Raw genomic sequence first — 27,152 nt, forward strand, 5'->3', positions numbered from 1 at the left:
TGCCTTAATGATTCTATGTGTAAGCTCTGCAGAGGGAGTGAGAGGAAAGCACTCTGGACTGTATTAATTAAAGCTGAATGCCGAGCAAACAGCTGAGGACATAGTAGAAATGTATATGTGCGAATTGTTTTATCGATCATAGGGCATTTAATTCTATGATGTGATCATGTGATCCAGTCACCCCTGCATGACAGAGCAATTCATTTCTCGTGCTGCCTGCAGTATTCTCTGCAGCTAGGCTATACAGGCTGGCCGAGACCAACTGAAGATTGTGATTGGATAATGATTTGCATGGCCATAATATTAGACTATTAGCACTGTGCAAAGTGGTAGAGCCCTGATTGGCTCCTAATGCTGCCCCCCCTCCCAGCATGAGTGTTGCTGTGCAGGGACTAAAAGCTTAACTCCAGGCAAAAAAGAAGGTTTCCCCTGCAGTAGGGCTGTGTCCGCACTGCACAGGTTCACTGCTCATTTTTTTCTAGGGGATTAGAGAGGACACATACTTACTTGAACCTCCAATCTTTTCAGAACCCCCCCCCCCCCCCCTTGCTCCAGCAATCTTGAGTTGTGGACTCTTCCTGAGGTCGTCAAGCCAAGAGCAGGCTCCATAGTCTAAGAACAGTTCACTGCTGGACTGTGGGGGAGTGCCATTTTCCGGTGGAACAAAGGATCGGGTGAGTATAAACTTTCTCTTCACCCCTAGACAAAACAAGCAGTTGACCTATGCTGTGCGGTCACAGCCTCACTGTATGAGGAAACTTTTTTTATGCCCTAAGTTGGCCATGAAACTGGCCATAAATTTGGCTGGTTCAGCAGGGACCAGCCAAATATCGATCCATAGGTGGGCTAGCTGGGCTATCAATCGACTTGTGTACAATCAGCCTTTCGTTTTTTTCCCGAATGATCAGTACCACCAGCTATAGCTGGCAACATTGATCATTGTATTCTGCCGGCAGGGAAGGCTCCCCACAGTCAGAATACAATAACTCAGTGAGAGGATTCCCCCATCCACATCGAATGTGCGGATGGGAAAATCTGCTCATTCGGGTTGAATGAAAAAAAATTAATCATTGATAGCCTCCCTTAGAGGGGGCTGATATCAAGACAGATTTAGGTACTAATATTTATTTGTAGTTATCTAAAATTCATCATTATTGCATTTAATGGGAAACTCTAATGGTTCCAGTGTGGTATGGACTTGGCTTGTAGACTGCCTGGGAAGCAGGTTGTAAAGTGCTTTGACCAGCAATCTTTAAAAGCTTGGACGCTTGCTGTAAGTGCAGTTTAGTTGTTTTCTTTTCCTGTTTTTATTATCCACCCAAAGCTCAAGTTGGACACACACACATGTGGGTTGAGCAAAAAAAAAAAAAAATGACGCCTATGGCCAATTCTTCCATTGGGTCTTTTGATATATGAGAACTGGTGCCATCAGCTGTCCAGAAACCTTAATTGTGCCTGCATCTATTACAATGCAGGCTCTGTTCAGCTTACAATTTTCCACCTAGATCCATTGATTTTTTCATTCATAGGATGCTGGGAGGGAGAATGCTGATAGAGCCACCTAAGGAGCACATTTAGCCAGGTTCATCAGGAACCCAACAAAATTTGCTCTGTGTATAGCCAGCTATAGATTCCAGTTTTTTGACAGATTCTGGAGAGGTAAACCACCTATGGACTAGATACAGCATGGTGTGGTGGAAGTAAACTCGCTGAGGCCTGGAATGCAGTAACCAGAATATTGAAAAACAGTACAACAGCCTGGTGGTGAGCTCAATGGCCTGGCTGGTCCAAACTACTAGGGAGCTTGCGGAAGTGTAGACTTAGGCCTTGAGCTTTCCCCATACCTGCCAACTTTTTGAGATGGGAATGAGGGATACCTATCAGCAAATGTATGTAGACATAGGACACACACCCTGCCATGCCCCCTTAAAGGAGAATTATACAAAAAAAAGATTAGTTAAACCCAAACATGATTTTTTTAACCACTACTTTTCCTTTATACTGGCTTTTGAAGTTTACAAATGCAACAATTTAGAAATTGGAGGAAAGGTTTAGCACTGGAAAACACTTTAAAAAATAAATAGTGCATTTTATATACAACTCAGGGGCGGACTGACCATTTGGAAACTCGGGCACTGCCAGAGGGCCCGGGGTCAGTAGGGGGCCCCATGAGATGCCCTGGTACCTTTTTCATAGGCTTTTTTGAGTGTGGGCAAGGACACAAGGGCCCCATGATCCCCTATTGCCCGGAGGACCCATGAATTGTCAGTCCACCCCTGATACAACTATATAGATTAGATCAAAATGAGGGACAAATTAGGAGCAATGAGGGGCAGATGGACTTTTTTCCAAATCAGGGACAGTTCTGCAGTTGGTTTTCCCTACTCCTCCTAAACCTCTCCCTACTGCTAGTGCTGTCCCTGACAGATAGGTACACGTTCCCTACACTAGCCACTTTGCAAATGCATGCCAAAACCTGGGGGCAGGGACCTAAAAAGACCGCCCCAAGATGGCCACCAGGGTCACCTGGATGCAGCATAGCCAACTGGAATGCTGCTCCAGGGGAAAAAGGAAACCATAGAGAAACAAAGTTTTTCTTGACTTCCTCTCCAACTGCTGTACTGCTACTGTTGAATGTCACCTACATTGGAGAAAACAGACTATACTTGTCTACACCTAACAATTTCATATATTTCTTTTGGGACTTTATTGGTAAGATCTTTGTGCTTGAGTTCCTGGGTCTGCACATATGTTGTGGCCAATATGAGGTGTTACAACTTAACCTATTTTATATCAATTAGAATACAATCAGAACAGATGGATCATACAAAGGTGGGTAAAAAAACAAAACAAAAACCAAGCCCATAGATTGTAAATTTCATCTTTGTTTGGATTAAACCATTAAAGTTCCTAAACACTTTATGTATTTTAGTTTAACTATATTTTCTGGTGACAGAGTTTCTTTAAATTACATAAAGAGATTTCCTTAGTGAGCACAGATAAAGATCCAATTTTCTATCAACTTGAAATTGTCAGAAGGTTCCAAAATAATCTGGCATGAGATTCTGCTCTGAGATATTCCATTCAGGGGCCATTTTTCTTCCCCTAAGTGATGTCTCACTGCTGTTCTTAATTAGCCATGGTTTCAAAACATGATTTATACTTTATGTGCCAGCATTAAACCTTCACAATTTCTCTTCTCCATTCTGCATCTTGTAGAGAAAATGTCGAGTGTTTTTCAAGCATGCTGCTTAGAGGACAAATAGACTCTTATGCAAGCTTGTATAATTAGATCAACATATTCATGGAAAAATCCCAACTTGGGAGGCCAGCAATGCACAAACACCTGGAATGTCACTGATTTTAGACATTTATGAGCCTTAGGTTATAAATTTACTTAAAAATCTACTCCAGTTAAAGATCTAATGAAAGCTTTAAAATGCATACGGGGAATAGTCAACCTGTTGCTATGGGTAGTCAGGCTACCATGCTTCTGAAAAGAAAAAACTTAGTTACTGATAACCTTATGCTGGGAACTTGGGACTGCTGAGTTTAATAGTGTTTAAGCTGCTAGCTTCTTTAAGCCCCTTTCACATGGAGTAGAGTCTGATGTACTCGGCAGAGCAGCATTTACATCTGACTGCCCTCCGGGCCAGTCCGCCAAGACAGAGGGGAACGGATCCCCTTACGTTTTTGTTTTTTTTTCTCAGATCGGAGGTAGGCAGTTATAAATGGACATAAGCCCATTTACACCTGCCAGTCCATAGTGATGCATGGACCACCCAATCAGGTCTGCCTGAAAAACTGACAGGTGGACCTGATTGGATCACTCGTGTGAAAGGGGTCCTAGCTGTTTACCCAGAAACATCTAGAGAAGCCAGCAAAGATCCTAGTGCTTTCATCTCTTGCAAGACACCAAATAACACCCTAATCTAATTGGGTGGCCAGTAGTTGGTTTATTCACCTACTGGCTTATTTCTCTTGGAGAATGTAATAGAGGCATTTTCCTGGAGTAGGTTTTGAGTCTATGGTTTCAAAAAAACCTAAAAAGTTGTCAGAATGATGTGTCTTTTTTTGACTACAATAAAAAGGCACCCAATATATAATCCTACATTACAGAAACATCATCATTTGGCTTTATAATAGAGAGGACTAGATTTGGGTGTATATGGTAACTGGGCTTATACTAATATATATATTGAGTTGGTGGCTCTGAGTGGAGATACTTCACCATTCAGACATTGAGCAGAGCAGGACCCGCAGTCTATGACACATGCTAGGCATTATGTAGCTACCTAATTCCCATTAAAGTGCATGTTATCCTAAATATTTTTTTTCTATGTGTGTTTACATATGTGTGTAGCCACCCTGTCTAAAATAGGGGATAGTAGTTAATTTACCTTTGCTGGGTGGTGGGTAACCTAATTTGTAGTATGTTTGACCATTTGGGTTTCCCCTAAGTTCAATATAGCTGTAGTTGCTCCTTTTTTGCCAGTAACGGTCACTGGTATCCTGGCATTAGTCTGGGTTATGAATATGCCTACAGCCAATCAGTAGGAGATACCTGGCAACTGGTACATGCTGGGAGAGAGTATAAATATTTGGGAAGGTCAGGTGATCAGGGTCCTCCTGAGCACCAGGGTCTGGTGAGGGTGTGAGAAAGTTTTATGCTGGGTAGGCTTAAAGAATAAGGCCTAGCCATGTGTTCCAGGCTCTGCAATTTAGGGCCTGTCTGCATGCATGAAGGAACTGATGGAGACCTGAGATGAAGTACCAGAAGTCACTCTTCCATAGACGGGAAACTCTGAAGAGCCTGGGCAAGTGTCCAAACAGACTCATTTAGTCAATTCCTGCACTTTACTGTAAGTTTTGGTTACTATTGAAGACAACTGTTGCTAAGAAGGTACAGAACACTGAGTCTAGCTTAAAGTTTCTTTTCTGTACCTCTGGCTAGTTTTGGAGGAGTCTGCTAGCCTTTATTTCTGCTTGTTCTAGGGTGTCTTGTGCCTTTACCCCTCTCTTCCTAAATTTCTTTGAGTAAACAATGAACACTCTTTTGGTATGCTTTAAAAGTCAATGGCATCCATTTTTATACAACTGCCCACATCCAACCATGCCTGCAAACCTGCACCCTGTGGTGAGCTGTCAGCTCACCCTGTGTTAGGGGTTGCCACAATGCATTCGGACATCAGGAGGGTGTATTTTTTAAATCATAGTCTCTATCATTTTCATGTTCTTCTTCCATCTGACGTTGATCCTGACAGTCATCTTTCTTCCTTGCTTTTAACTGACCACGCAATGTATAGAGGCTGATCTGTGTTAGCATGGTCAGTTTTCATCCTTTGACTGGCCATTCAGAGGTACAGGATACTGTGCAGACACAACCTGCCTCCCAATTACAGTCTTGTAACCCATCCCTTTCCCCCACTGTCAGGAAGAGATGCATAGTCACATGACAAAACTTTTTACCCTTGTACAAAAGGTAGGGTAGATCATGCAAGTAAGCAAAAGCAGTTATGGCACCTGCATAGTTATAACTCTATTAGAAAATGTCTATAACATTGTATGTTCACAAGTACTTTGATCACAGCATGAACATACTCTTGGGCTCTGAATGTCATATATAGAATGCCCCAATATACCATGTCCATTAGGAACACCCACCTTTCTCCATACCCTCCAATCAATGAAGCACCATAACACCATTTGGTACACTGATACATTTTCTTTACAAAGTAGCCCTAACCATGAAAAGACTATTTTTTGTGTTTCTCCCACAAGCCAAAAGGTTTCCAGTTCTCCTCTGGTAGGTGAATCACCACTGGAGTCTTCACAAAATACCAGAAGCTAGCATGTGTTTCAGATTTCCAACAACCACTCAAAACTGAATTTGTTTTGGGTGTTGTGGCCAGTAAGGAAGGTTCAAAAGAATTTTTAATTTAAAGTAAACTCGATCAATGTACTGTAAGTTCATATAGCGTAAAAATGACCCATATTTTGTGTCCCTGCAATAAGGATGATAATTATCACGATTATATTATCAGATTTATATTTTTTGGGAGTATATACAAACTATCCAGCAGCAGGGAATTTCTTCTAAAATTCCTCAGGCACTGATGACTTATTTGATCTTAGGATGGTTCAGGCGTACTGACAAATCTTTCTATCCTGAAGATTTCCAGGCATTAGTTAAATGCTGGGATAAGTGTATAAATGTAGAAAAATAAATGCAGTTTCCATTCCTTGAAATTTGTTCTTTTAATTTATAAACTCAAAAGTCCCAGGTTGACTTGAATGCCCCTCGTATAAATATCACTAATACAATTTTAAATAAAATGGTAAAAAACTGAGATACAGTCACTGTAATCTCTATATTGTCTGATATTATTTACTCCTCTCTTTTATTTTATTGTGTTGTTGATATTTGAAATTTTTCTGCTATTTTCTAATTTTGGGTATAATTTAGACTTACTGGCAAATTAAATTGCTGAAAATTAAGGGAAAAAAAGCCTACAAAAAAAGCAAACAAATTCAGCTACCCTTTGTAAGGATCGGTAAGCTACAAAAAATACTATGTTTTTATTTTTGGCTTTAATATCACTTTAATGTAAAATTTTCAATAATTACTCAATAAATGTTCTCACTTAAAAATGCAGTAAACTTTTCCTTTAAATAAATAGTGATCTCTATAATCTGAAATAAAATTCTATTACTTAAAAAAAAAACTCCCTTTATATATTATTATAATAAGACAACTTATTCTGTTTTAAATGATTGGAATTGTACTGTTTAAAAATTGTTACAAAATATGTAAAATATGCACAACGTGTGTTTATTTTCACATTTTTATCCATTTGTCAATTTATAATAAAAAATTACAGCACAATATTAAGTCCTAAAAAACTGTTTAGGTAGGCAGATCAGTCCATTATTGTCAATTATACCGATGCATACTGAAGCTACAAAATTTTGCCTGGGCATCTAGAGTTCAATTACCTTGAGTGTTCCTGCTTCCTGACACTGAAAAACATATCTCTCATCTGTTCCTGTGCCACAATGCTATACCAGTCCCAACAGGGCTCATTATTGCTAATCAGCAGGCCCATATGGGGTTATGCCTTTAGATGGGCAAATGGCAACTTTTCGAAAGTTTCCACTTGCATAGTAATTTAAATCCTAACTCTATCTCAGAAAAATTAACAAGCCCAGCCCTTTGTAAAATTAAAATGTACTGCTCACCCCTTAAATGGCCCACTGTTTAAGTCCCAGGGCTCTTTCCCATTAGATGCACCAGCAGCCAGGCACACAGTCACTCCCTTGGCTCGGTAATCAGTCTAGGGTTATATTTTTTAAGCTTTATTGCAGAATTTGAACTTGGATGGATGTAGGGTAACTGTGGGATACACCAGCGACATTAGGAAGTGGACACTGAGGACACTGATCTTCCTCCTAAGAATTTGAGCGCAGTTCACAGCAAATGATGGGCTGAGCTATATTATGACACCAAGTACAATGTCCTCTTTAAGTAACAATGACTCTAGTACAAGAGGGATAGCAGTAGCACATCACTGGGATCTCTCCCTCTGGTCTGTACTCACTAATGTCCTTAACTGAATGCCTCCTTTCAGTATCTTCCAGACACCTCTCCTGTGAATTCTTCAGACCAGAGCCCCAAAGCAAGTCCCTTACTCAGACCCAAAAACATTAGAAGAATAGGCCCCCTAGCTAGCCTAGCTGGGACTTCGATAAGCAGCAGAAGTATGGTAGATCTGATCAAAAGGGTAGAGGCCCTCCAGGCTGGGATCTTCTCCTCTAATACAAGAGCCCCTCTGATGTGTTCCTTGGCCTTCATGATGCTGTTTGTTCACTAATGTTCTCTAACAAACCTCTGAGGGCTTCACAGAACAGCTTTATACTGAGATTAAATTACACACAGGTGGACTTCGGTGACTTCTAAGGGCAATTGGTTCCACTAGATTTTAGTTAGGGGTATCAGAGTAAAGGGGGCTGAATACAAATGTATGCCACAGTTTTCAGATATTTATTCGTAAAAAATTTTGAAAACCATATATCACTTTCCTTCCACTTCACAATTATGTGCCACTTTGTGTTGGTGTATCACATAAAATCTCAATAAAATACATTTACGTTTTTGGTTGTAACATGACAAAATGTGGACAATTTCTGGGGGTAAGAATACTTTTTCAAGGCACTGTGTATATATATATATATATATATATATATATATATATATATATATATATATATATATTCAATTGTTTGCTTGCTTTACAGATTCCTTCCAAACATCCCTCCACTCTACAACCTTACTTTTTCCTTCTTCTAGCTGAAACAGACAACTTTCTGGCATGCTCCTTTTTCACTTTCTTTATTGCTCAACAATCTGCCTTTTGTAAATTAGCTTTCTAAATTAAGAGATTTGAACCAGAGACAACCCTAGCTGTTGAGAAACACATTTCCTGCCAATCTGTATAATATTTTCTCCTGTTACTATGGTGTTGTTAGATTAGTACTGTACAGTCAATGTAAAAGGAAAGAGTTTTTGGTGATAAGGACTGATGGGAGACAGTAACACAATTATAAATAGTTAATAAGATAATTATGTTTGCATTGTCAGTAGCTTCATAAAAGGTTGTTATATTTGATCATTTTATTCATTAGACTTCCATAAATTTGCAGTGTCATGGGTATGAAGGTGGGATAGTTCTGACAATGTACAAGACAATACTAAGATGCAAAGACTTTGGCAAAAACTGCTAGAAAGATGGAATATTACAAGCTAATACGGAGACTGCTTGGACATTACAAGAGACTGCTAGAGAGTTACTCCATTAATAACCTGTAAGCAGCCTGCCCAGATTTGATTCACATGGCTGCACATGTAGCTGGGACCCCACCTACAATAAGAGCTTTCAGGGCTACTCCTATAGTTTTTAATGCCCAAGCCTACATAACATCACATGCATGGATACTGGTCTGAGACCAGCTTCCTGCATCCCCCTGATCATAGTCCAAATTAATCCCTTACACCCAGAGCACTTCTTACACAGGCCTGTGATTTAACGTGGTCCAGATTTAGGGTCATGGGAATCTCAGCAAACAACTGGGGACCGTGTTACACAGGGGCCCGAGTCACCTGACACATGTTCCATGAGTTGGTTAAAGTTGGCCATACATTATACAATTTTCATCTTCAATTTCCTTTAGATATACCTTCAACTTTGTAGTGCAAGAGCCTGCCTGATTGCATGCGCATTGAGGCTCCATGCACACTAGCGTTTTTTAAGCTCCTAGAAGCGGTTATCAGCTTTTTTTCTGCTCCTAGAAGCTAAATAGTGGTATCCTATGTGGTCATGCACACTACTTTAGGCTATTAGCGTTTTTTGAGCTTCAGCTTTTAGGAGTAGAAAAAAATTGTTTTGTAGAGTTTTTGGAAGCGTTTTTCCAGCAGAAAGAAACCCTAAATACTCCTAAACGCTACCAAAATGCTCCAATGGCTTTTTTCTAGTTTTTTTCTACACGTACTATAAAAATGCTAATAAAATGCAACTGCTTCTAAATGCTATCAAAATGCTACTAGAAACGCTATTACCAGCTAAACTTTGATGTGTGCCTGTTCACTGTTAGAGACCAGCTGGAGCCAGTAAATACAGTATACACTGAGCAGTCAGTATGTTTAAGTTAGCATACAAAAAAGGTTTCAGCTGGAGTCAAAGAAGAAGTATCCATACAACATAATAATTGTTAAATATCCCAGGGGATCAAGTGCATGTATCACTTAGTCCTGTTCTGATCACTTCTGTGATTCTGCAAATAAAGATGTTTTTTTTTCTGTTTCTGCTGGCTGTCAGCTCCACCCCAGGCTGAAGTCCAATTTACGGTCATTGCCATGGGAGGAACTACAGCACAGCAAGGTAGCCATCTCCCCCTCTCCTCTCTGTGCTGTGAGCTCATAGATTTTGCCTCCAAGTAAATAGTTCTTTGATGCTCCACTGTCTTTGCCTGCTGCTGCCAACAATCCTGTGTGTTCTCCAAGAAAACATACATAGGAGCTGACAGGCTACTATGGTGAATGATGGCACTGTCACCACTCCCTCACCTCCATGTGTGCTGTCACTCAGACCATATTAGATATATGTCTCCTGCTGAGCAGCGTGGTCAAACAGCAGTTGGGGGAGGCTGGGGGGGCTGCAGGGGCGGACTGACAACTCATGGGCCCCCGGGCAATAGGGGATCATGGGGCCCCTGTGTCCTTGCCCACACTCAAAGCACACCCAAAGCCTATAAAAAAGGTTCCAGGGGCATTTCATGGGGCCCCCTACTGACCCCGGGCCCTCGGGCAGTGCCCGAGTGCTTGAATGGTCAGTCCGCCCCTGGGGGGCTGTTGACCACAATAGCTCAGCAATCACAGCATGGATCAGAGTTGTGGTGATACTTTGTCTCACAGATGGCATACATCCAGCCATTTGGGTGCTATTCATTTTGTTTTGTAGTTCGAAGCTCAAAGCTCCAAGATGCACAATAAGTTATAATGAATGAGATGTTGCCTAATGAGCGTTTTTGAGCTTCAAGCTACAAACTCTCAGGTGTGAATGTAGCCTAGTGCAACTATGACTTAAATTCCCTTCAGCTAGGTCTATGCATTTACATTCATTCATCTAGCTCTTACAATACAAGCTCATGCACAGAATTGCATAGGAAATGCATTCGGGCTATCTAGAGAGCAATATTTTGTTGGATTAAGTATAAGTCTTCGAGATGGAGAAAGATTGGGGTTGGGTGAGGGGTAGGGGCTTTGATATGCAGTAAGTGTAACTGTGCCAAGAGGTACCTTTGATAGAAGGTACCTATTATTTTTTTATCAGCTTATCTAGAAATGGCTTTTGGCTGACTTCACACGGCACATGACAGTTTGGCACTTCCAAGTACAAGCCCATTCACATAATCCATAGGAATTGAATGGAGTTGCAGGGCCTAACCAAGAAGATTTCGACAGACAGCTGGGCAATTTTTCATTGGATCAGGAACAGGTGAATATAAACCTTGTATTGGGTGTTGGGGTTGAAGGGGAAGGTTTGGGTTCTGTCCTGAGATAAATGTAACTGCACCAAAGGTACATACCCATGAATGTGAAGCACTGCTCAAAAACCTATGCCTCTTTTTTACATACTGCAGAAGCCCAGGTGCCACTTCTAAAAGCTTATCCATGGTTGCCATCCATAAATTTTAGTAAGAAGAGCCGCACACCAAAATCCAATCCAAAAATTGTTTTTACTGATGTATCAAATAGTACCAACATGGTCCTTGTGATCAAACCAGTTTGATGAAAGATGTGAAGGAGGAGCGGTCCGAAAATTAAGATCAGCCCGCCTGGTCTGAATAACCATGCCACATTCAAAGTCACTTAAATCCCCTTTCTTCCCCATTCTGATTCTCGGTTTGAACTTCAGCAAAATGTCTTCACCACGTCTAGATGCCTAAATGCATTGAGTTGCTGCCCTGTGATTGGCTGATTAGCAATTTGTGTTACCAAGCAGTTGAACAGGTGTACTTAAGTGTAGAAGGATGATGACTTTACACAACACATGATCAACATCCCAGGAGCAACACACACCAGTGGCTGAAGTTATAGTGCTTTGCCCAAATGCAATCAGCAGCATTTTTTTTCATGTTTCACTTGTCATTTTTCATGCAAGCCACTTGTGAAAGATCCCATAATTGTGTTAGATAAATATTCTGAACATGCTGGCTGTCAGATAGGTACTTGTTGAGCATAAACTGCAAGAAAAACCAACATGTATACTGAACAAAAATCCGTCATGCAGTCAGACAGCACAAAGGAGATATGCCCAGATCATACGTTATATGGAAGGCAATCCAAGTAAATATTTAAACAGCAACTCTATGTTCCGATTAACTGATGAGGCTATAATCTCCCATGTAATTACCATGAAATAGCCATCCAGCAATGCAGCCAGTCAGACCAGTCTTCCCAGCAGAGAACAATACGTTTATTAAAAACATGCCAACACAATGTGAAATTAATGACTTTCAAAACATTTGTCAACCACGATAAGCTCTCCCAGAGTGTGAATCTGCAGTGTACAAATTAAAGTCCAACTTATTAACGCAAACAAAAGTTTCACACGTGGAAAACAACAAAGGCGGCTTCCAACATGAAGAAAAAGAAATCTATATTTAATTAGGATATTTCTAGCTTTGTTTTTCCCTGGAGTCTGCTCAGAATGCTGGTTAGCTGCCATAGTGAGGGTTGTTTGGCCTCTCCATTAGTACAAAAGGCAAACACATAAAAATGTTGTTTTTAAGCCAAGTGGTTTTCTAGTTATTTATTCTAATTACCAATAGCCACTTTGTTCCGATGTGTTGTAACACTGGAAGGATGGGGGCCAATGTGAAAGGAGTGGAGTTTAGATGAACTTCATGGTGTTGTTGAAAATTTAACAAGGAAAAATATTTAGTGAAGATATCCGCTTGTTTTACGAGGTCTTAATTTCAAGGTTTTCTTTACAATGTGAGGAAAAGAAATCCAATCTTGCTTACTTTGAGTGTGTAGTACAGTGGTTCATACCGCAGTTTGGCTCATGTTCTAACTGGGTTTTAAAGCCCATCTCCATACACAACAAAAAAAGAAAACCCTTGCAGTGCCCCCAAACTACAAGGGTTAAATGTTCAGTAAATCTAGGGGGATTATTATTATTATACAGTATTTATATAGTGCCAACAGTTTACTCAGCGCTGTACATTATAATGGGAGACAGTACACGAGACAGCACAGTAACAATACAATACAATACACAAAGGGTTCGAGGGCTCTGCTCCTTGGAGCTTACAATCTAGGAGGGAGGGGATAGTGGTACAGGAGGAAATAGCTGTGGGGGATGGAGTGGTGGGAAGAGCGGGGGAGATGGGCAATTAGGTGAGGGAGGGGTAGGCTTCTCTGAAGAGATGGGTTTTCAGGGTGCGCCGAAAGGTGAGGAGGGTAGGTGACAGTCTGATGAATTGGGGTAGTGAGTTCCAGAGGATGAGAGAAGCCCTGGAGAAGGGCATGGGAGGAGGAGACCAGGGAACTAGAGAGTAGGAAGTCTTGTGAGGAGCGGAGAGTGCATTTTGGGTGGTAGATGGATATCAGGTCGGTGATGTAGTTTGGGGCAGTGTTATGAACAGCTTTGTACGTCAATGTTAGTAATTTGAATTTTATGCGTTGGGCAATCGGAAGCCAGTGGAGGGATTGGCAGAGGGGGGTGGCAGATACGGAGCGGTTAGTAAGGTGGATGAGTCTGGACGCAGAATTCAGGATAGACTGAAGCGGTGAAAGCCTGTGTTGAGGTAGGCCGGCGAGGAGGGAGTTACAGTAGTCAAGTCATGATATAATGAGGGAGTGAATGAGTTGCTTTGTAGTTTCTGGAGCTAGGAACGTGCGTATTTCGGAGAGTTGCGGAGGTGGAGTCTGCATGAATTTGTTAGCGATTGGACCTGGGGCTGGAAAGACAGATTGGAGTCTAGAATAACACCTAGTACTCTGGCTTGTGGGGTGGGGCTGATGGTGGCGTTGTTGGTCGTGATGGAGAGGTCGGGGGGGGGGGCACGGGCTGGGGGGAAAACTAGGAGCTCGGTTTTGGCAAGGTTTAATTTGAGGAATTGGAGTGACATCCAGTCTGATATGTCGTTCAGGAGGCTAGTGATTCGGACGGAGACTGAAGGGTGAAGCGGGGGGTAGAGAGATAGATTTGATCACTTACTTGACTCCCCGCTCTGTGAAACTCTGGGCTGTAAGTGGAAACTAAATATTGTCACATACAGTGGAGGGCTACTAACCCTTTATTGTATGTGATGAAGTGCGACTGCGACCAGGAGCAGCTTACAGAGAAAGGTACGATGCACCAATATTTTACAAAAGCTCAACTTGTGCTTCAAATCTGGGTTCACACTATCGAATTGCAGTAATACATTTTATGTGTGGCACATCGAGGCACTTGTGTTGCTTTCCTGAAAAAAGGTCAAGTGCGGTTTTTAGCCAGTCGGGGGTATGCTGGCAGCCCATCAGAAGAAAAGGGATGCTGCGATGCATGTTAATGTGCAATGTAACATGCAGAGATGTGAAGATGGCCTATATCAGCCTTTTTCAACCAGGCTGCCCAGGTGCCCTGGGGTGCCTTCGGGTTTCTTCAGGCCTTGGCAAAATGCCTAAAAATTGTCAAAAAACTTGTATACAAGCCAGCAGGTGGATCAAGCCTGCCTTTTGGTTACACAAAGCCACAGGTTTTCATTGTGCACCATTACAACTTTCTATCCAGCGGCGGCATAACAACCAATGATGTCATCAGTTGATAAGAAGGACACTGGGCTCCTGCACAGCATCCTTGCTTGCCCCCCCCCCGGCACTGTCCATCAGCGCTGGAGTCACATTAGCTGAGTGAGGGAGAGAAACAATGGAATACTAGTCAGTACCAGTGTGCAAAAGTGTACTTGCTTAGAAAGAATAAATCACCTGTATCGTTAGGTGTAGAGATGAGCGAAGTATTCAAAAATTCGATTCGGCTGATTCGGCGAATTCGCGGAATAAATTCGATTCGAGTCGAATATATTCGCTGCGAGTTTAACTTATAAAAAGGGTGTTTCTAGGCTTCAGAGAGCCTTTATATTAGTGCAGAACACTGTACCTTTAATTTAAATGCCCTTGGAGTCTGCTGGGGAAGAGAAATAATACTGTCAGTCAGTATGACATGCAGATGAGTGCCGTCGATCTTAGAATCACCGCACACTTCACTCATTTGGGCAGTCACGGGGCCAAAACCAGAGTGTGGAGCCACAGTGTGGCGGTGGAGGCAGCAGCAATGGGAGGCCATACAGCACCCTATGACAAAATGGAACCCACCAGCAGTGTGAGGAGACCTGAAAGTGGCACATGGCAGAGTGTGGCAATGGAGACAGCAGCAATGGGAGGCTGTACAGGGACCCATGAGACACTCTGGACCTGGCAGCAGCATGAGGAGGCGGTACGGGGGCCCATGGCAGATTACGGGCCTGGCAGCAGCAATGGGAGGCCCGTAATCTGCCAGCACCCTATGACAAAATGGAACCCACCAGCAGTGTGAGGAGACCTGAAAGTGGCACATGGCAGAGTGTGGCGATGGAGACAGCAGCAATGGGAGGCCGTACAGGGACCCATGAGACACTCTGGACCTGGCAGCAGCATGAGGAGGCGGTACAGGGGCCCATGACAGATTACGGGCCTGGCAGCAGCATAAGGAGTCGGTACGGGGGCCCATGACAGATTACGGGCCTGGCAGCAGCAATGGGAGGCCCGTAATCTGCCAGCACCCTATGACAAAATGGAACCCACCAGCAGTGTGAGGAGACCTGAAAGTGGCACATGGCAGAGTGTGGCGATGGAGACAGCAGCAATGGGAGGCCGTACAGGGACCCATGAGACACTCTGGACCTGGCAGCAGCATGAGGAGGCGGTACAGGGGCCCATGACAGATTACGGACCTGGCAGCAGCATGAGGAGGCGGTACGGGGGCCCATGGCAGATTACGGGCCTGGCAGATGACGACGAGGCTGCCAAGTGCGATCAGCCTCATCATCATCAATTAGGGTCTCCGCCTCACTACTAGCCCCCTCGGCTGCGTGTGGGTCAGGAGACAGACCTGTCTCTAGACCGGCTACCGAGCCACTCTCCTCGCCACTACTTCTTCGCCTGGCTGCTGAAGAGGCGGATGTCTCCCCCCGTTCCTGACCGCCCTCTGTTAGCTCTTCCTCACTGTACAGTGGGGCTGAGTCCACAGCATGCGATACTTCGCTTGGTGAGGGAACAACAAAGGACAGGGGCAGGTAGAGGACACGTGATTTCAGTGGGCTTGCTCCCGGGCCATGCCAACTAACGGTTGTGTCTGACGTACCCACCGACCGTTGGCTGTAGGTGTCAGAGGTGACCTGGGAAGAGGAAGACGACCGAGCCAACCAATCGATGACGGCAGGGTTGTCGGTAGAGACACGACCGCTGGATGACACCGGGAGCACTGGCCTCTGGCTGCGACTAGTGCTGCCTCGACCCCTTCCTCTGCTGCCACGTCTGCTCGCTCCTGAAACATTGCCTCCTCTGCCACTCCTCTGCGTGTTGTCTGACATACTCTTTAATTCAACGATTCTGTGTCCCTGAGTAACAATTCTGTGTCCCTGAGTAACAATTCTGTGTCCCTCAGTAACGATTCTGTGTCCCTCAGTAACAATTCTGTGTCCCTGAGTAACAATTCTGTGTCCCTGAGTAACAATTCTGTGTCCCTCAGTAACGATTCTGTGTCCCTCAGTAACAATTCTGTGTCCCTGAGTAACAATTCTGTGTCCCTGAGTAACAATTCTGTGTCTGTCCCTGAGTAACAATTCTGTGTCCCTGAGTAACAATTCTGTGTCCCTGAGTAACAATTCTGTGTCTGTCCCTGAGTAACAATTCTGTGTCCCTCAGTAACAATTCTGTGTCCCTGAGTAACAATTCTGTGTCCCTGAGTAACAATTCTGTGTCTGTCCCTGAGTAACAATTCTGTGTCTGTCCCTGAGTAACAATTCTGTGTCCCTGAGTAACAATTCTGTGTCCCTCAGTAACAATTCTGTGTCCCTGAGTAACAATTCTGTGTCCCTGAGTAACAATTCTGTGTCTGTCCCTGAGTAACAATTCTGTGTCCCTGAGTAACAATTCTGTGTCCCTGAGTAACAATTCTGTGCCCCTCAGTAACAATTCTGTGTCCCTGAGTAACAATTCTGTGTCCCTGAGTAACAATTCTGTGTCTGTCCCTGAGTAACAATTCTGTGTCCCTCAGTAACAATGCTGTGTCCCTGAGTAACAATTCTGTGTCCCTGAGTAACAATTCTGTGTCCCTCAGTAACAATTCTGTGTCTGTCCCTGAGTAACAATTCTGTGTCCCTGATTAACAATTCTGTGTCCCTGAGTAACGATTCTGTGTCCCTAAGTAACGATTCTGTGTCCCTAAGTAACGATTCTGTGGCCCTAAAGTCTCTCTGGCCCTAACTCTGTCCCTAATACAGACAGGTCTGTCTCTCTTGAATGACCGCAGGCTAATGGAGAATTGTAAGATGGCCGCAATTTATAGCTCCACCATTACACAGTGCTGGCTGGCTGGCTGCTGATTGGCTAATGCGATCACATGTCATGAATGAATGCATTATGGGTCAGCGCGCCTTGTCTGCGCGCCTTCCCAGAGATCCCCGCTCCTTCGCCACACATGTCGCCGCCATTTTTGGGAAAATTCGATTTGTGCATCCGAAGTTGGCTAATTTTCGGATTCGGCGCGAATCGAATATTTCCCAATATTCGAAACGAATTCCACTTCGCCATGTTTGATTCGCTCATCTCTAGTTAGGTGTCCTAAATGTGCAGATGTTGCTGCGTTCCATAAAACTATTAGTTTTTTTACATTTTGTAGTAGATGCCTCAAAATTGTGCAGAATTTTAAAGGGTGTCTCAAGATTGTACAGAATGTTAATCTCTTCCCATCCGTTCATATTACATGACGGTGGATGGGAAGCTTTGCCGATGTGGGCTAATGTACCTGTACGTCAGCCCGCTTCAATGACTCCTGCGCGGCTCACAGAGCATGCACCGCTGGAGCCCGCTGATCCAGGCAAAAGGTAGATTTCTTTGGGGTACTTTCTAGAGATCCCCCATAAGATAGCAAATCTTCACATTTTGAGGTAAGATCAACTTTAAAGTAGAATTCCAGGTATTGATTTTTTATACATAGATACATTGATCCATACTGGACCAATGTATCTATTCATATGTGGTGTGACAATTTAATTTCCAGAATGGCCTGGTAAAAAAAACCAAAAAAACTTTGTTTACCTATACACTAGCAGCTGTTGTCACCTTCAAAGTAATCCTCTTGTCAATTGACGCACTTTTATAGATAATTGTGCCACTGCCGGAAACATTCCTATGATTTGTTTTCCAGAACGCTGCACAGTATCCTTTTAAGGCATTTTTTTAAATTTTGTGTAGCAGGCTCCTTGTACAAGAGGATTCAGAAGGAATCACATGTTCAGCAGTCAGCTTTCCTCTCTCTCCCCTATTTGTAAAACCTGGGCATTCTGCCAAGTTCATGACTCATCCACTACACAGCAAAGAACGCTGGGAGGGGGAGGAAGCAGGAAGTGAAGGGGAGAACAGAGAGACAAGAGGCTGGAGAAAAGACAGGGACATGTGGAGCCCGTCCAAGCAGAGGAGGAGGCACTACAGCACCCAGCGTGGATAGAGGGACCCTGCTGTGTGTTCAGAGTCTGGTGAGCTGTCCCACTGGAGAGAGTAAGACACACCATTCACACTTTGCATATAGACTGGGACATCCGCACCCCACTGCTGGGATCTCACCCATCCGGGGCCCTGTGCAAGCCACAGATCCCTCTGCCCTGCCTGCTTTTCCCCTCACCACCAGTGTAATTGAGACTGTCTGCCCCGGGGACTGACACATACTGGGAGATTGCGTCCTGCGACTGCCCCTGGTCTTGGGGTGATTTGTGTTGCGTTTAGACACTGAGGTTGGACCCTCTCAGCCCAGAAACCTAGTAAAATTGGATGTAACCCACACCAGCTGAAACTCCAAAGAAGCCTTCAGCTGCTATTTACTTCATTGTAAGGACTAAACGTGCACCAACTAGAGCTCCACCGTTACAAGGACTGAAGTGGGGGAATCTGGCTTAGTAGCCTTATTAGAGGTACCGCTTTATTGCATCCTGTTCTGACTCTGAGGTGATTTTTGGCTAACGCCCCTCAGAAGCAGAATCATACACCGGTGTGGGTAATACATTTCATTGATAGAGTATAAGTAAGTTTATTTGTTTGATATCAGTTGTATTTTGCTTAAAGTGCAACTCTGCCATCCGGAGACTCTTGGCTGTGAAGCCCTCTAGTGGCAGACCAAATTTACTGCATTGCATAAAAGAAGAAAAGTAAGTTTTGAAGTTGAAAGGGGAACCCCACCCCTCTACACTGCATTTCATTCTCCATAAAATTGTTCTTGTTTCATTTAACCCTGTGTCAGCAAATTTCTTGGCGGGGTATTTGCTATTCATTACCAGTTGTGCCAGAGGGATTGGGTTTGCTTAGGGTTGGATCTATTGAGCGCAGGACCCATAATATATTCCAGCTTGTCCCAAGGGGCAGTGCTACATTTGGAAACAGCCAAAAGTTGCAGGATACTAAGTCAGGCGAATAAGGTGGTTGGTCAAGTTTCAAAATGTATTTCTGGGCCATGAACTCACGAACACCTAACGGATCATGTGCAGGAGCATTGTCGTGATGGAGAATCTACATATCAGGCCAGAGTTCTGGTGTTTTACTTCAAACAAATCCCTGTAACCTTTTCAGAGTTTCCAGGTAACAATGTCGGTTGAGAGTTTTTGTGTCCCACCCCTTCTTAAACTGCCTAAGCTATTCAAAAACACTTGATTTCTCCATGGAATGTTCACCATACGTCTGTTGTAACAAAGAGTTTCACTCTCACTTTTGCTAGTTTTCACGGAAAATGTAATGTTAATCCGCTGCTCCACATTTCTGTGACTCATTTTCCACCAACAGCACAATGCACACACGTGTGGTTTCATCTACTACTCCATAAAGGCTGAGTCAAGTGGTCTCCTACCCAGATGAGTGCAAGTTAGCACATGTCACGCTCTAGTGCAAATGGCTGTGTGATTCCCCACTATAGTGCTATGTTGCGGGCATTCCAGGAATAAAATTGTTACACCTCGTATACCATACCTGGCTGATGCCACTGGAAGCTGGAAATCACTGAAGCAGAGACTCCAGTGATCTCCATTTGGTCCCGAAATGGAAGCAGTTGCCATGCTGCATTCCAAACACAGGAGGTCAGCCACTTGGCACCAACACCATTCAGAGAATGCTTTGCATGGGACCCAGAAGCAAGTGGACATTACTAAGTTGCAGTCTACTTTAGTGTCAGCTTCCAGGGGCATAGGTCAGGTATGGTATAAACATAGTTACATTATTCCAAGCTGGTTTAATGTAACTACGTTTAAAATATCCATACCTGGAATTATTTTTCAATATGTCGCTTTGCCCTGCATGGACAAAGCACAGGTTCTCTAAAAAGTCAAGTTTCAAATAATTTCAGTCTTCCAACTCTCAGTGCAAGGCTAAAACAGACAGATACAAGATGTACAACAAATAGAGCACATAACAGGTTAAAACATATAGATATTAATGCAAATCTATAGAAAACCCATGTTCTTTTGTACTTTATAATTCATTTAATTTTAGTTTTTCTTGCCTTTCTAGGCTCCAACATTCTTTTTATTCTGCATCATATTTTGTGTTGTAAATAGTCACCAAATGGTTGTGTTTATGTCTTTATTTTATCCATGTGTTCCATGTGAACGATCGTTTACAGCATGTTTTTATTTTTAAAGAAAACTTTTTTTGTGGCTTTAGAAAAATGTTCTCTCAGACTAAAATATACTGCTGTTTCATAAAAAGTTCACCAAAGTTGACTTTGTGTTTGTCGGTGTTAAATAATTGCAACCCCCTTGCCATTGCTCAAAGCTGCCTGTGCATGGGATGAGTTTTTTGGTCAATGTGATTAAGATTTCAGTGTTCCTTTTAAAGCCATAAAGTCCCACAACCTGCCCACTTTGTAACACTTAATGGGGAGAGAAAGCAGGGCTGGATCTAGCCTATCTGATCTGGGGGTGCAGTAAATAAAAGCCAGTGGGTACAATGTCAACACTGTGTGAGTCATTGACAGTCTATCACCCTGTGTCACAACCTGGGATACACTAGTATGTATTTGGATGTCATCAGAATAGGATGGTTAAACAGACCCTGTGCCCCATACAGTTGCAAGAAAAAGTATGTGAACCCCTTGGGATTACGTGGAGTTTTGCATGAATTGGGCATAAAATGGGCTCTGAACATCATCTAAGTCACAACAATAGAAGAACACAGTCTGCTGAACATAATACTACACAAACATTAGATGTTGCCATGGTTTAATTGCACATAACATGTAAACATTCACAGTGCAGGGAGGAAAAAGTATGTGAGGCCCTAGCTTAATGACTTCTCCCAGAGCTAATTGGAGCCAGGAGTGAGCCAACCTTGACTCCAATCAGTGTGATGATATTGGATGTGTTGCTAACAGCTGTCCTGCCCTTAAAAAACACACACCTGTTTTGGGTTTACTGGTTTTAAGAAGCACTGTCTGATGTGAACCATGCCTCGCAGAAAAGAGCTCTCAGAAGACCTACGATCAAGAATTGTTGACTTGCATGAAGCTAGAAAGGGTTACAAAAGTATCTCCAAAAGCCTTGATGTTCATGTGTCCACGGTAAGACAGACTGTCTACAAATGGAGAAAGTTTAGCACTGTTGCTACTCTCCCTAGGCATGGTTGTCCTGTAAAAATGACTGCAAGAGCACAGCGCAGAATGCTGCATGAGGTAAAGAAGCATCCCAGAGTGTCAGCTAAAGACCTACAGAAATCTCTGGCACATGCTAACATTTTTGTTGACACATCTACAATAAGGAAAACATTAAACAAGAATGGAGTACATGGGAGGACACCACGGAGGAAGCCATTGCTGTCCAAAAAGAATATTGCAGCACGTTTGAAGTTTGCAAAAGAGCACCTGGATGTTCCACAGCACTACTGGCAAAATATACTGTGGACAGATGAAACCAAGATTGAGTTGTTTGGGAAGAACACACAACACTATGTGTGGAGAAAAAAAAGCACAGCACACCAACATCAAAACCTCATCCCCACTGTGAAACATGGCGGAGGGAGCATCATGGTTTGGAGCTGCTTTGCTGCCTCAGGGCCTGGACGGATCGTTGTCATTGATGGGAAAATGAATTCCAGAGTTTATCAAGACATTTTGCAGGAAAACGTACGACCATCTGTCCGCCAACTGAAGCTCCGCAGAGGATGGGTGATGCAACAGGACAATGACCCAAAGCATACAAGTCATTCAACAAAACAATGGCTGCAACAGCACAGAATACGCCTTCTGGAGTGGCCCAGTCAGAGTCCTGACCTCAACCCCATTGAAATGCTGTGGCATGACCTTAAGAGAGCGATTCACACCAGACATCCCAAGAATATTGCTACACTGAAACAGTTTTGTGAAGAGGAGTGGTCCAAAATGACTCCAGATCGTTGTGCAGGTCTGATCTGCAACTACAGGAAACGTTTGGTTGAGGTTATTGCTGCCAAAGGAGGGTCAACCAGTTATTAAGTCCAAAGGTTCACATACTTTTTCCTCCCTGCACTGTGAATGTTTACATGTTATGTGCAATTAAACCATGGCAACATCTAATGTTTGTGTAGTATTATGTTCAGCAGACTGTGTTCTTCTATTGTTGTGACTTAGATGACGTTCAGAGCACATTTTATGCCCAATTCATGCAAAACTCCACGTAATCCCAAGGGGTTCACATACTTTTTCTTGCAACTGTATATCAGATGTCCTTATCAGAGTCCCCTCCTAAATTAGGGTTTCCATAAATCCCCCATTGCATCAAGGTCCCCATCAGAGTTCCCCCTTTACATCAGGGTCCTCATCAAAGTGCCCCCTTACATCAGGATACTCATCAGAATGCCCCCTTACATCACGGTCCCCATCAGAGCCCCCCTTACATCAACTGTTCCCATCAGAGTGCCCCCTAACATATAATCAGTTACCCCATCAGAGAGCTTCTTTACATCAGGTATCTGAATCAGAGTTCCTCTTTACATCAGGTATCCCCATCACAGTGCTCTCTTACATTAATAGCTCCCACAAAGTTAATGGATCAGTGGATGCACTCTCAGAGACCTGGGGGCTCAACTAAAATCTGGGGGGGCAAAGCCCACCCCAGCACCCCCCTAGATCTGGCCCTCAGAGAAAGCACTGCTGAATGCAGCAATGTAGTGATGACAAATGGGAAGGCGGGGGATTGTTTCGGACTACTGCACAGAGGATGCTGCACTCATAGTTTTGAGCTGCAATCTCCTCTCTGGCATTGGGTTTTCCTGCTGGGGGTAGGGAGTCGGCCATAGTCAGAGCGATTTTCTTTCCTGCAACCACTTCCTGCAAAAGAAAATTGCTCAATTCCCTCATCGACACAGTCATTGTTGATTAGGGGGAGTCTCTCCTGCAGATCCATTGTGTTCTACTGGATGTTTGCTCAGCTCTTCTGAACGCCTTTCTCCTGGCTGGAGAAAACCAGTGTTAAAAATGCTTATGATAACAGTTTTGCCTTTAGTTATACTTCAAAGTATTTTGGATGCTCACCATTTGGTGCTCTTGTTTGTTTTTTTTTTATTTTTTTTATAATACTTTCAGTCTGGGTACCCAACGGAGGAGCTCCTCCTCCAGTGTTTAATATAAGCAGCCTCACCAGAGCCATGGAACTTGTGGATTGATTATGTTCTCTTCATTAATGAGTTTGAAATCCCTCCTGGATATGTCTTTATGGAGCTATAAAAACTTGACAGAAGTTCTAGCTATTGGACGTAGTATTAGAAAAAAATCACTGATCTGTCCCCATTGGGGAATATAAAGCCAGTGGCTGGTGCAACCAGCGCAGCAAGCAACATATAATAATCTCCAAACTCACAGCTTGAATTTATGTAACTGGAAATGATTTGATTGCATGTGTTTAGTTTACAGAGGAGTACATGAGGAAGATGTCACAAGATGCATGGCCCAGGATCATTATAGTTGCTGATGGATCTTGTGGAGAGTCGAGTTTTCTGCTGGGTGTCAACTCAGAATACATTGTGGAATCCTGTAATGCATATGGGGCCAATGCAGCATTTGAAAGATTAGACCAGCGGCAGGTAAGGAGTTTAATATTATTAATACACTCTGAGCAGTTAAACTAAACTGAAAGTGATCTGGCCCAAAAGTGACTAAAATAATAATACAGACAGGAAAGCACCTTGTGGTGCCTGCAAGTACCTATATTGGTTTTCAAGTTGATATGTTCCAGCAGAGCCCCATGGATCCTAGGCCCAGGCTATACAGGACACCAGCTTAAACCTAAACCCCAGCACTCTTGATGCTATGTCCTGTCTGGCCATTTACCTGTTAAATGCCAGAATTTGACTGAGAATTATAGGCACTTGGCATTTGAATGATGAAGGAGTCTTAGAACAGGGTGATAAGATTGACCTGTTGAGGCCTTGTGTGCAGACTTGAGCTGTTATTTCATAGAATCCAAGGAGGACACTCCACCAGGCTCAAAACTAAGACATGTACTTATAGGCGATACAGTATTCTTGCACTTCAGCACTGTTTTACCTTAGGACCAGGCCAGGTGTACATTAAAATAAACCTACTCACTGCTAAGTGATGCAGCATTGCACACTTGATTAGAAGATTTAAGAAGACACCTAGAGATGCTTGCATGTACCTTAGATTTGTCTTACCTTATTCCCCAAGCATCCAAAATCAAGGTGCTCATTATAAAAACTGTGGAAAGGTACAACTGGAAGATGCCATTTAAATATTGGGGGCTCAGCTTTTGACGGCTTTCATGGTGCTCTGTCAGGAGAACTAAAGTGCACTCATTTACCTCTAGCTTACCTGTTTCAAACATCTTTTGATAGTTGACAAAGTGGTCAATAGTGACAGTGTCAGAACCTGGATCACCTGCTGGTGACACTGTGGTTCCCTAAGCAGAGGGTTGTATTTCCAATGTCCATCAGCGGGTGTCTCCCAGCAGCCAGCAGACCCCAGTAATCTGTTTCTGCCTGATGCTGGCTGCTGGGAGGGTATTTAGGTCCACCTCTGTTAGTCTCCCTTGCTCCAGTGTTTTTCTGCTGCCAGATCCTGATGCCATTAATCCCAGTCATGCTCCTGTCCTGTACGGAGTACCCTGCTGCCTTATTCCTGCTCTCCCTTGTTCCTGTTCTCAGTTTTGTTCCCATCTGCTCCCTGCACCTTCAGTTTTCTCCTGCCTTTTGTGTTCTCCATTTTGTATATGTTGTATATAGTTAGCTTTTAGTTTGGCTTTCTGTTAGGTTTATTAGTCAAGTATTCTACCAGTGGGATTTGGTTCACTTACATTTTTATGTTTGCTGGTGTTTGGATGGCTTTAGTTTCACTGTAAATACAGTAAATCTCACAAATCTGGTCTCGGTTTCATCAGGGTAGCCACACAGATCTGGCCATTCCTGTTGCTGATTCCTGACAGACAGATACACTTTGTCTTCATTCCATTTGCATCCTAATATTAATCATTACTGATGTGTGCAATTTTATTTGTTGGTTGTCTGATCTGAGCTCCAAAATAATCTATCCATGGAGGTGCTGGGGTTCAAATCTCCAATACATTTGGAATTTGTAACTGTAAGTTTTAACAAACTTCAAAAGAGCCACTTAACTAAAAAACAAATAGATGCAGAGTTCAGACCTGGCCAGGGCTTTAAACAGCTAATTATTCTTGGCAGGATGTCTGTTTCCATGAACCATGCAAAACACTCCCCTCTGACCTATCGTAAAACAATGATAACTCTGTCAAGCCATCACACATGACCTGTAAGGCCATTAAAGCGGAGTTCCAGTCAGTTTTGTGTTTATTCAAAGTCAGCAGCTACAAATACTGTAGCTGCTGACTTTTAATAAACACACACTCACCTGTCCCAGGGTCCAGCAATGTGCTCATTCACGCCATCCCTTCTCTGCCACTTCTTTCCCTGGTGCCAGCATCATAACTGTGAGCACCAGGCTGTGACAGTTTGCGGCTTCACAGACAGGTGCCCACTGCGCATGCACGAGTGATGTTGCGCATTCTTAATGGTCTGGCAGGCTTCTGGGACCTGTGAAGGTTCCCAGGAGACTGCAAGAGGAAGGAGGGGCCGAACTTCTAACTCACTTCTCCGTTGCAAACTGAGCTGGAAGTAGAAGTGGGTACCTATCAAAAACAGGTATCCACTCCCCCCTCCCCTCCAAAAGGTGCCAAATATGGCAGTGGAGGGGGGGAGGAGACAAATAGGCGGAGCGTCCGCTTTTGAGTGGAACTCCACTTTAAGGCTCTAGGAATACAGAGCATATCACAAAATGTCTATTCCACAACGTAAAAATTCCACATACAATTCATAGAATTCAACAGGAACAGGACACATTAATATTAGGTATATATTTGAATAGGGAATATTATATCAAACAAATCAAGGTCATACATGACTATGTTAGCACATAGGAAAGGGGAGAAAGCTGTCTCCTGCCTCCTGGGTGACAAGGTATGCTGTGTTTGGTATCCCGGAGTTCGAAATATAATTCTGAATATTAATCTGCCAGTTGTTAGAATACCACCTGCACATACTGGAAGTTATTAATATTAGTATGATACTGTAGTTGGGACTTGGTCATAAATTTTGGTGACCTCCTAGCACCCATCCCCTAAACCAGATGATTGGTTAGTTGTTCTCAGTCCACACCCCTTTAATATCACAGAAAAGGAACTGAAAGGGCTTGTTAAGAGAAAGCTCTCATTTAACATCAACCAAGGAACATTTTAATGGACTCGAGAGCCACAGCAACATTTTTGCTTGGACAAGTGGACTCTGCTAAAACCAAGGACTTTGCAAGTATTCTGCCTTCTTAACTCCTTTCTTTTATTCCTCAGTTGCTTTATTGTTCTCTTTATTTATTTGTAACATCCTTTTCTGTAAATATTTTAGTTGCACCATTTGACCTTTTCATTAATAAATCCTATTTTGAAAAGTGTTAAAATTATTTCTAAGGCTTTTAATGCACACAAAAAAAAAATCCCTGTCTCTTAGAGAGTGCTACTATATATAATAGTCCTCTGAATTTACATGTCTGTGGTGACAGTGTGTGTTACAGACATTTATTGTTCGCATTTGTTCTTGCTAACACTGTGAAGGGTTGATAGTCCCAAAGCTATCTGGTGGCAGTTTGGAGTTTGAAGGGTTAATTGTGACAATCGATCTCAGGCTGTTGGCACATAGATTGTGGTCTGGCAAGCTGAGAAATCTTTGTGCAGGGTGCAGCTGATAGTGGCATTGTTATGCAAGGGACAGCATGGTGTGAGATTGGCTGGTCGTTTGTCACGAGTTGGTAAGAAGG

At 43.1% G+C, this 27,152-nt stretch overlaps 1 protein-coding gene across 2 annotated transcripts in view; it reads left to right on the forward strand.

The window, feature by feature from the left end:
* LOC149452088 (uncharacterized) overlaps positions 1 to 27,152 on the forward strand; it is a 102,614-nt gene that overhangs the window by 12,873 nt on the left and 62,589 nt on the right. The window contains exon 2 of one of the 2 annotated variants that reach the window (XM_089689815.1): positions 23,720 to 23,896. The exons of the other annotated variant lie outside the window; for it this stretch is intronic. Coding sequence (XP_089545941.1) covers positions 23,720 to 23,896 — 177 coding nt within the window. The remainder of the gene's footprint in view (positions 1 to 23,719; positions 23,897 to 27,152) is intronic. 2 annotated transcript variants of the gene reach the window in all.

Source organism: Staurois parvus, unplaced genomic scaffold, assembly GCF_062004578.1.
Source record: "Staurois parvus isolate SC_StPar_1 unplaced genomic scaffold, SC_StPar_1.0 ptg000498l, whole genome shotgun sequence".
Lineage (NCBI taxonomy): Eukaryota > Metazoa > Chordata > Amphibia > Anura > Ranidae > Staurois > Staurois parvus.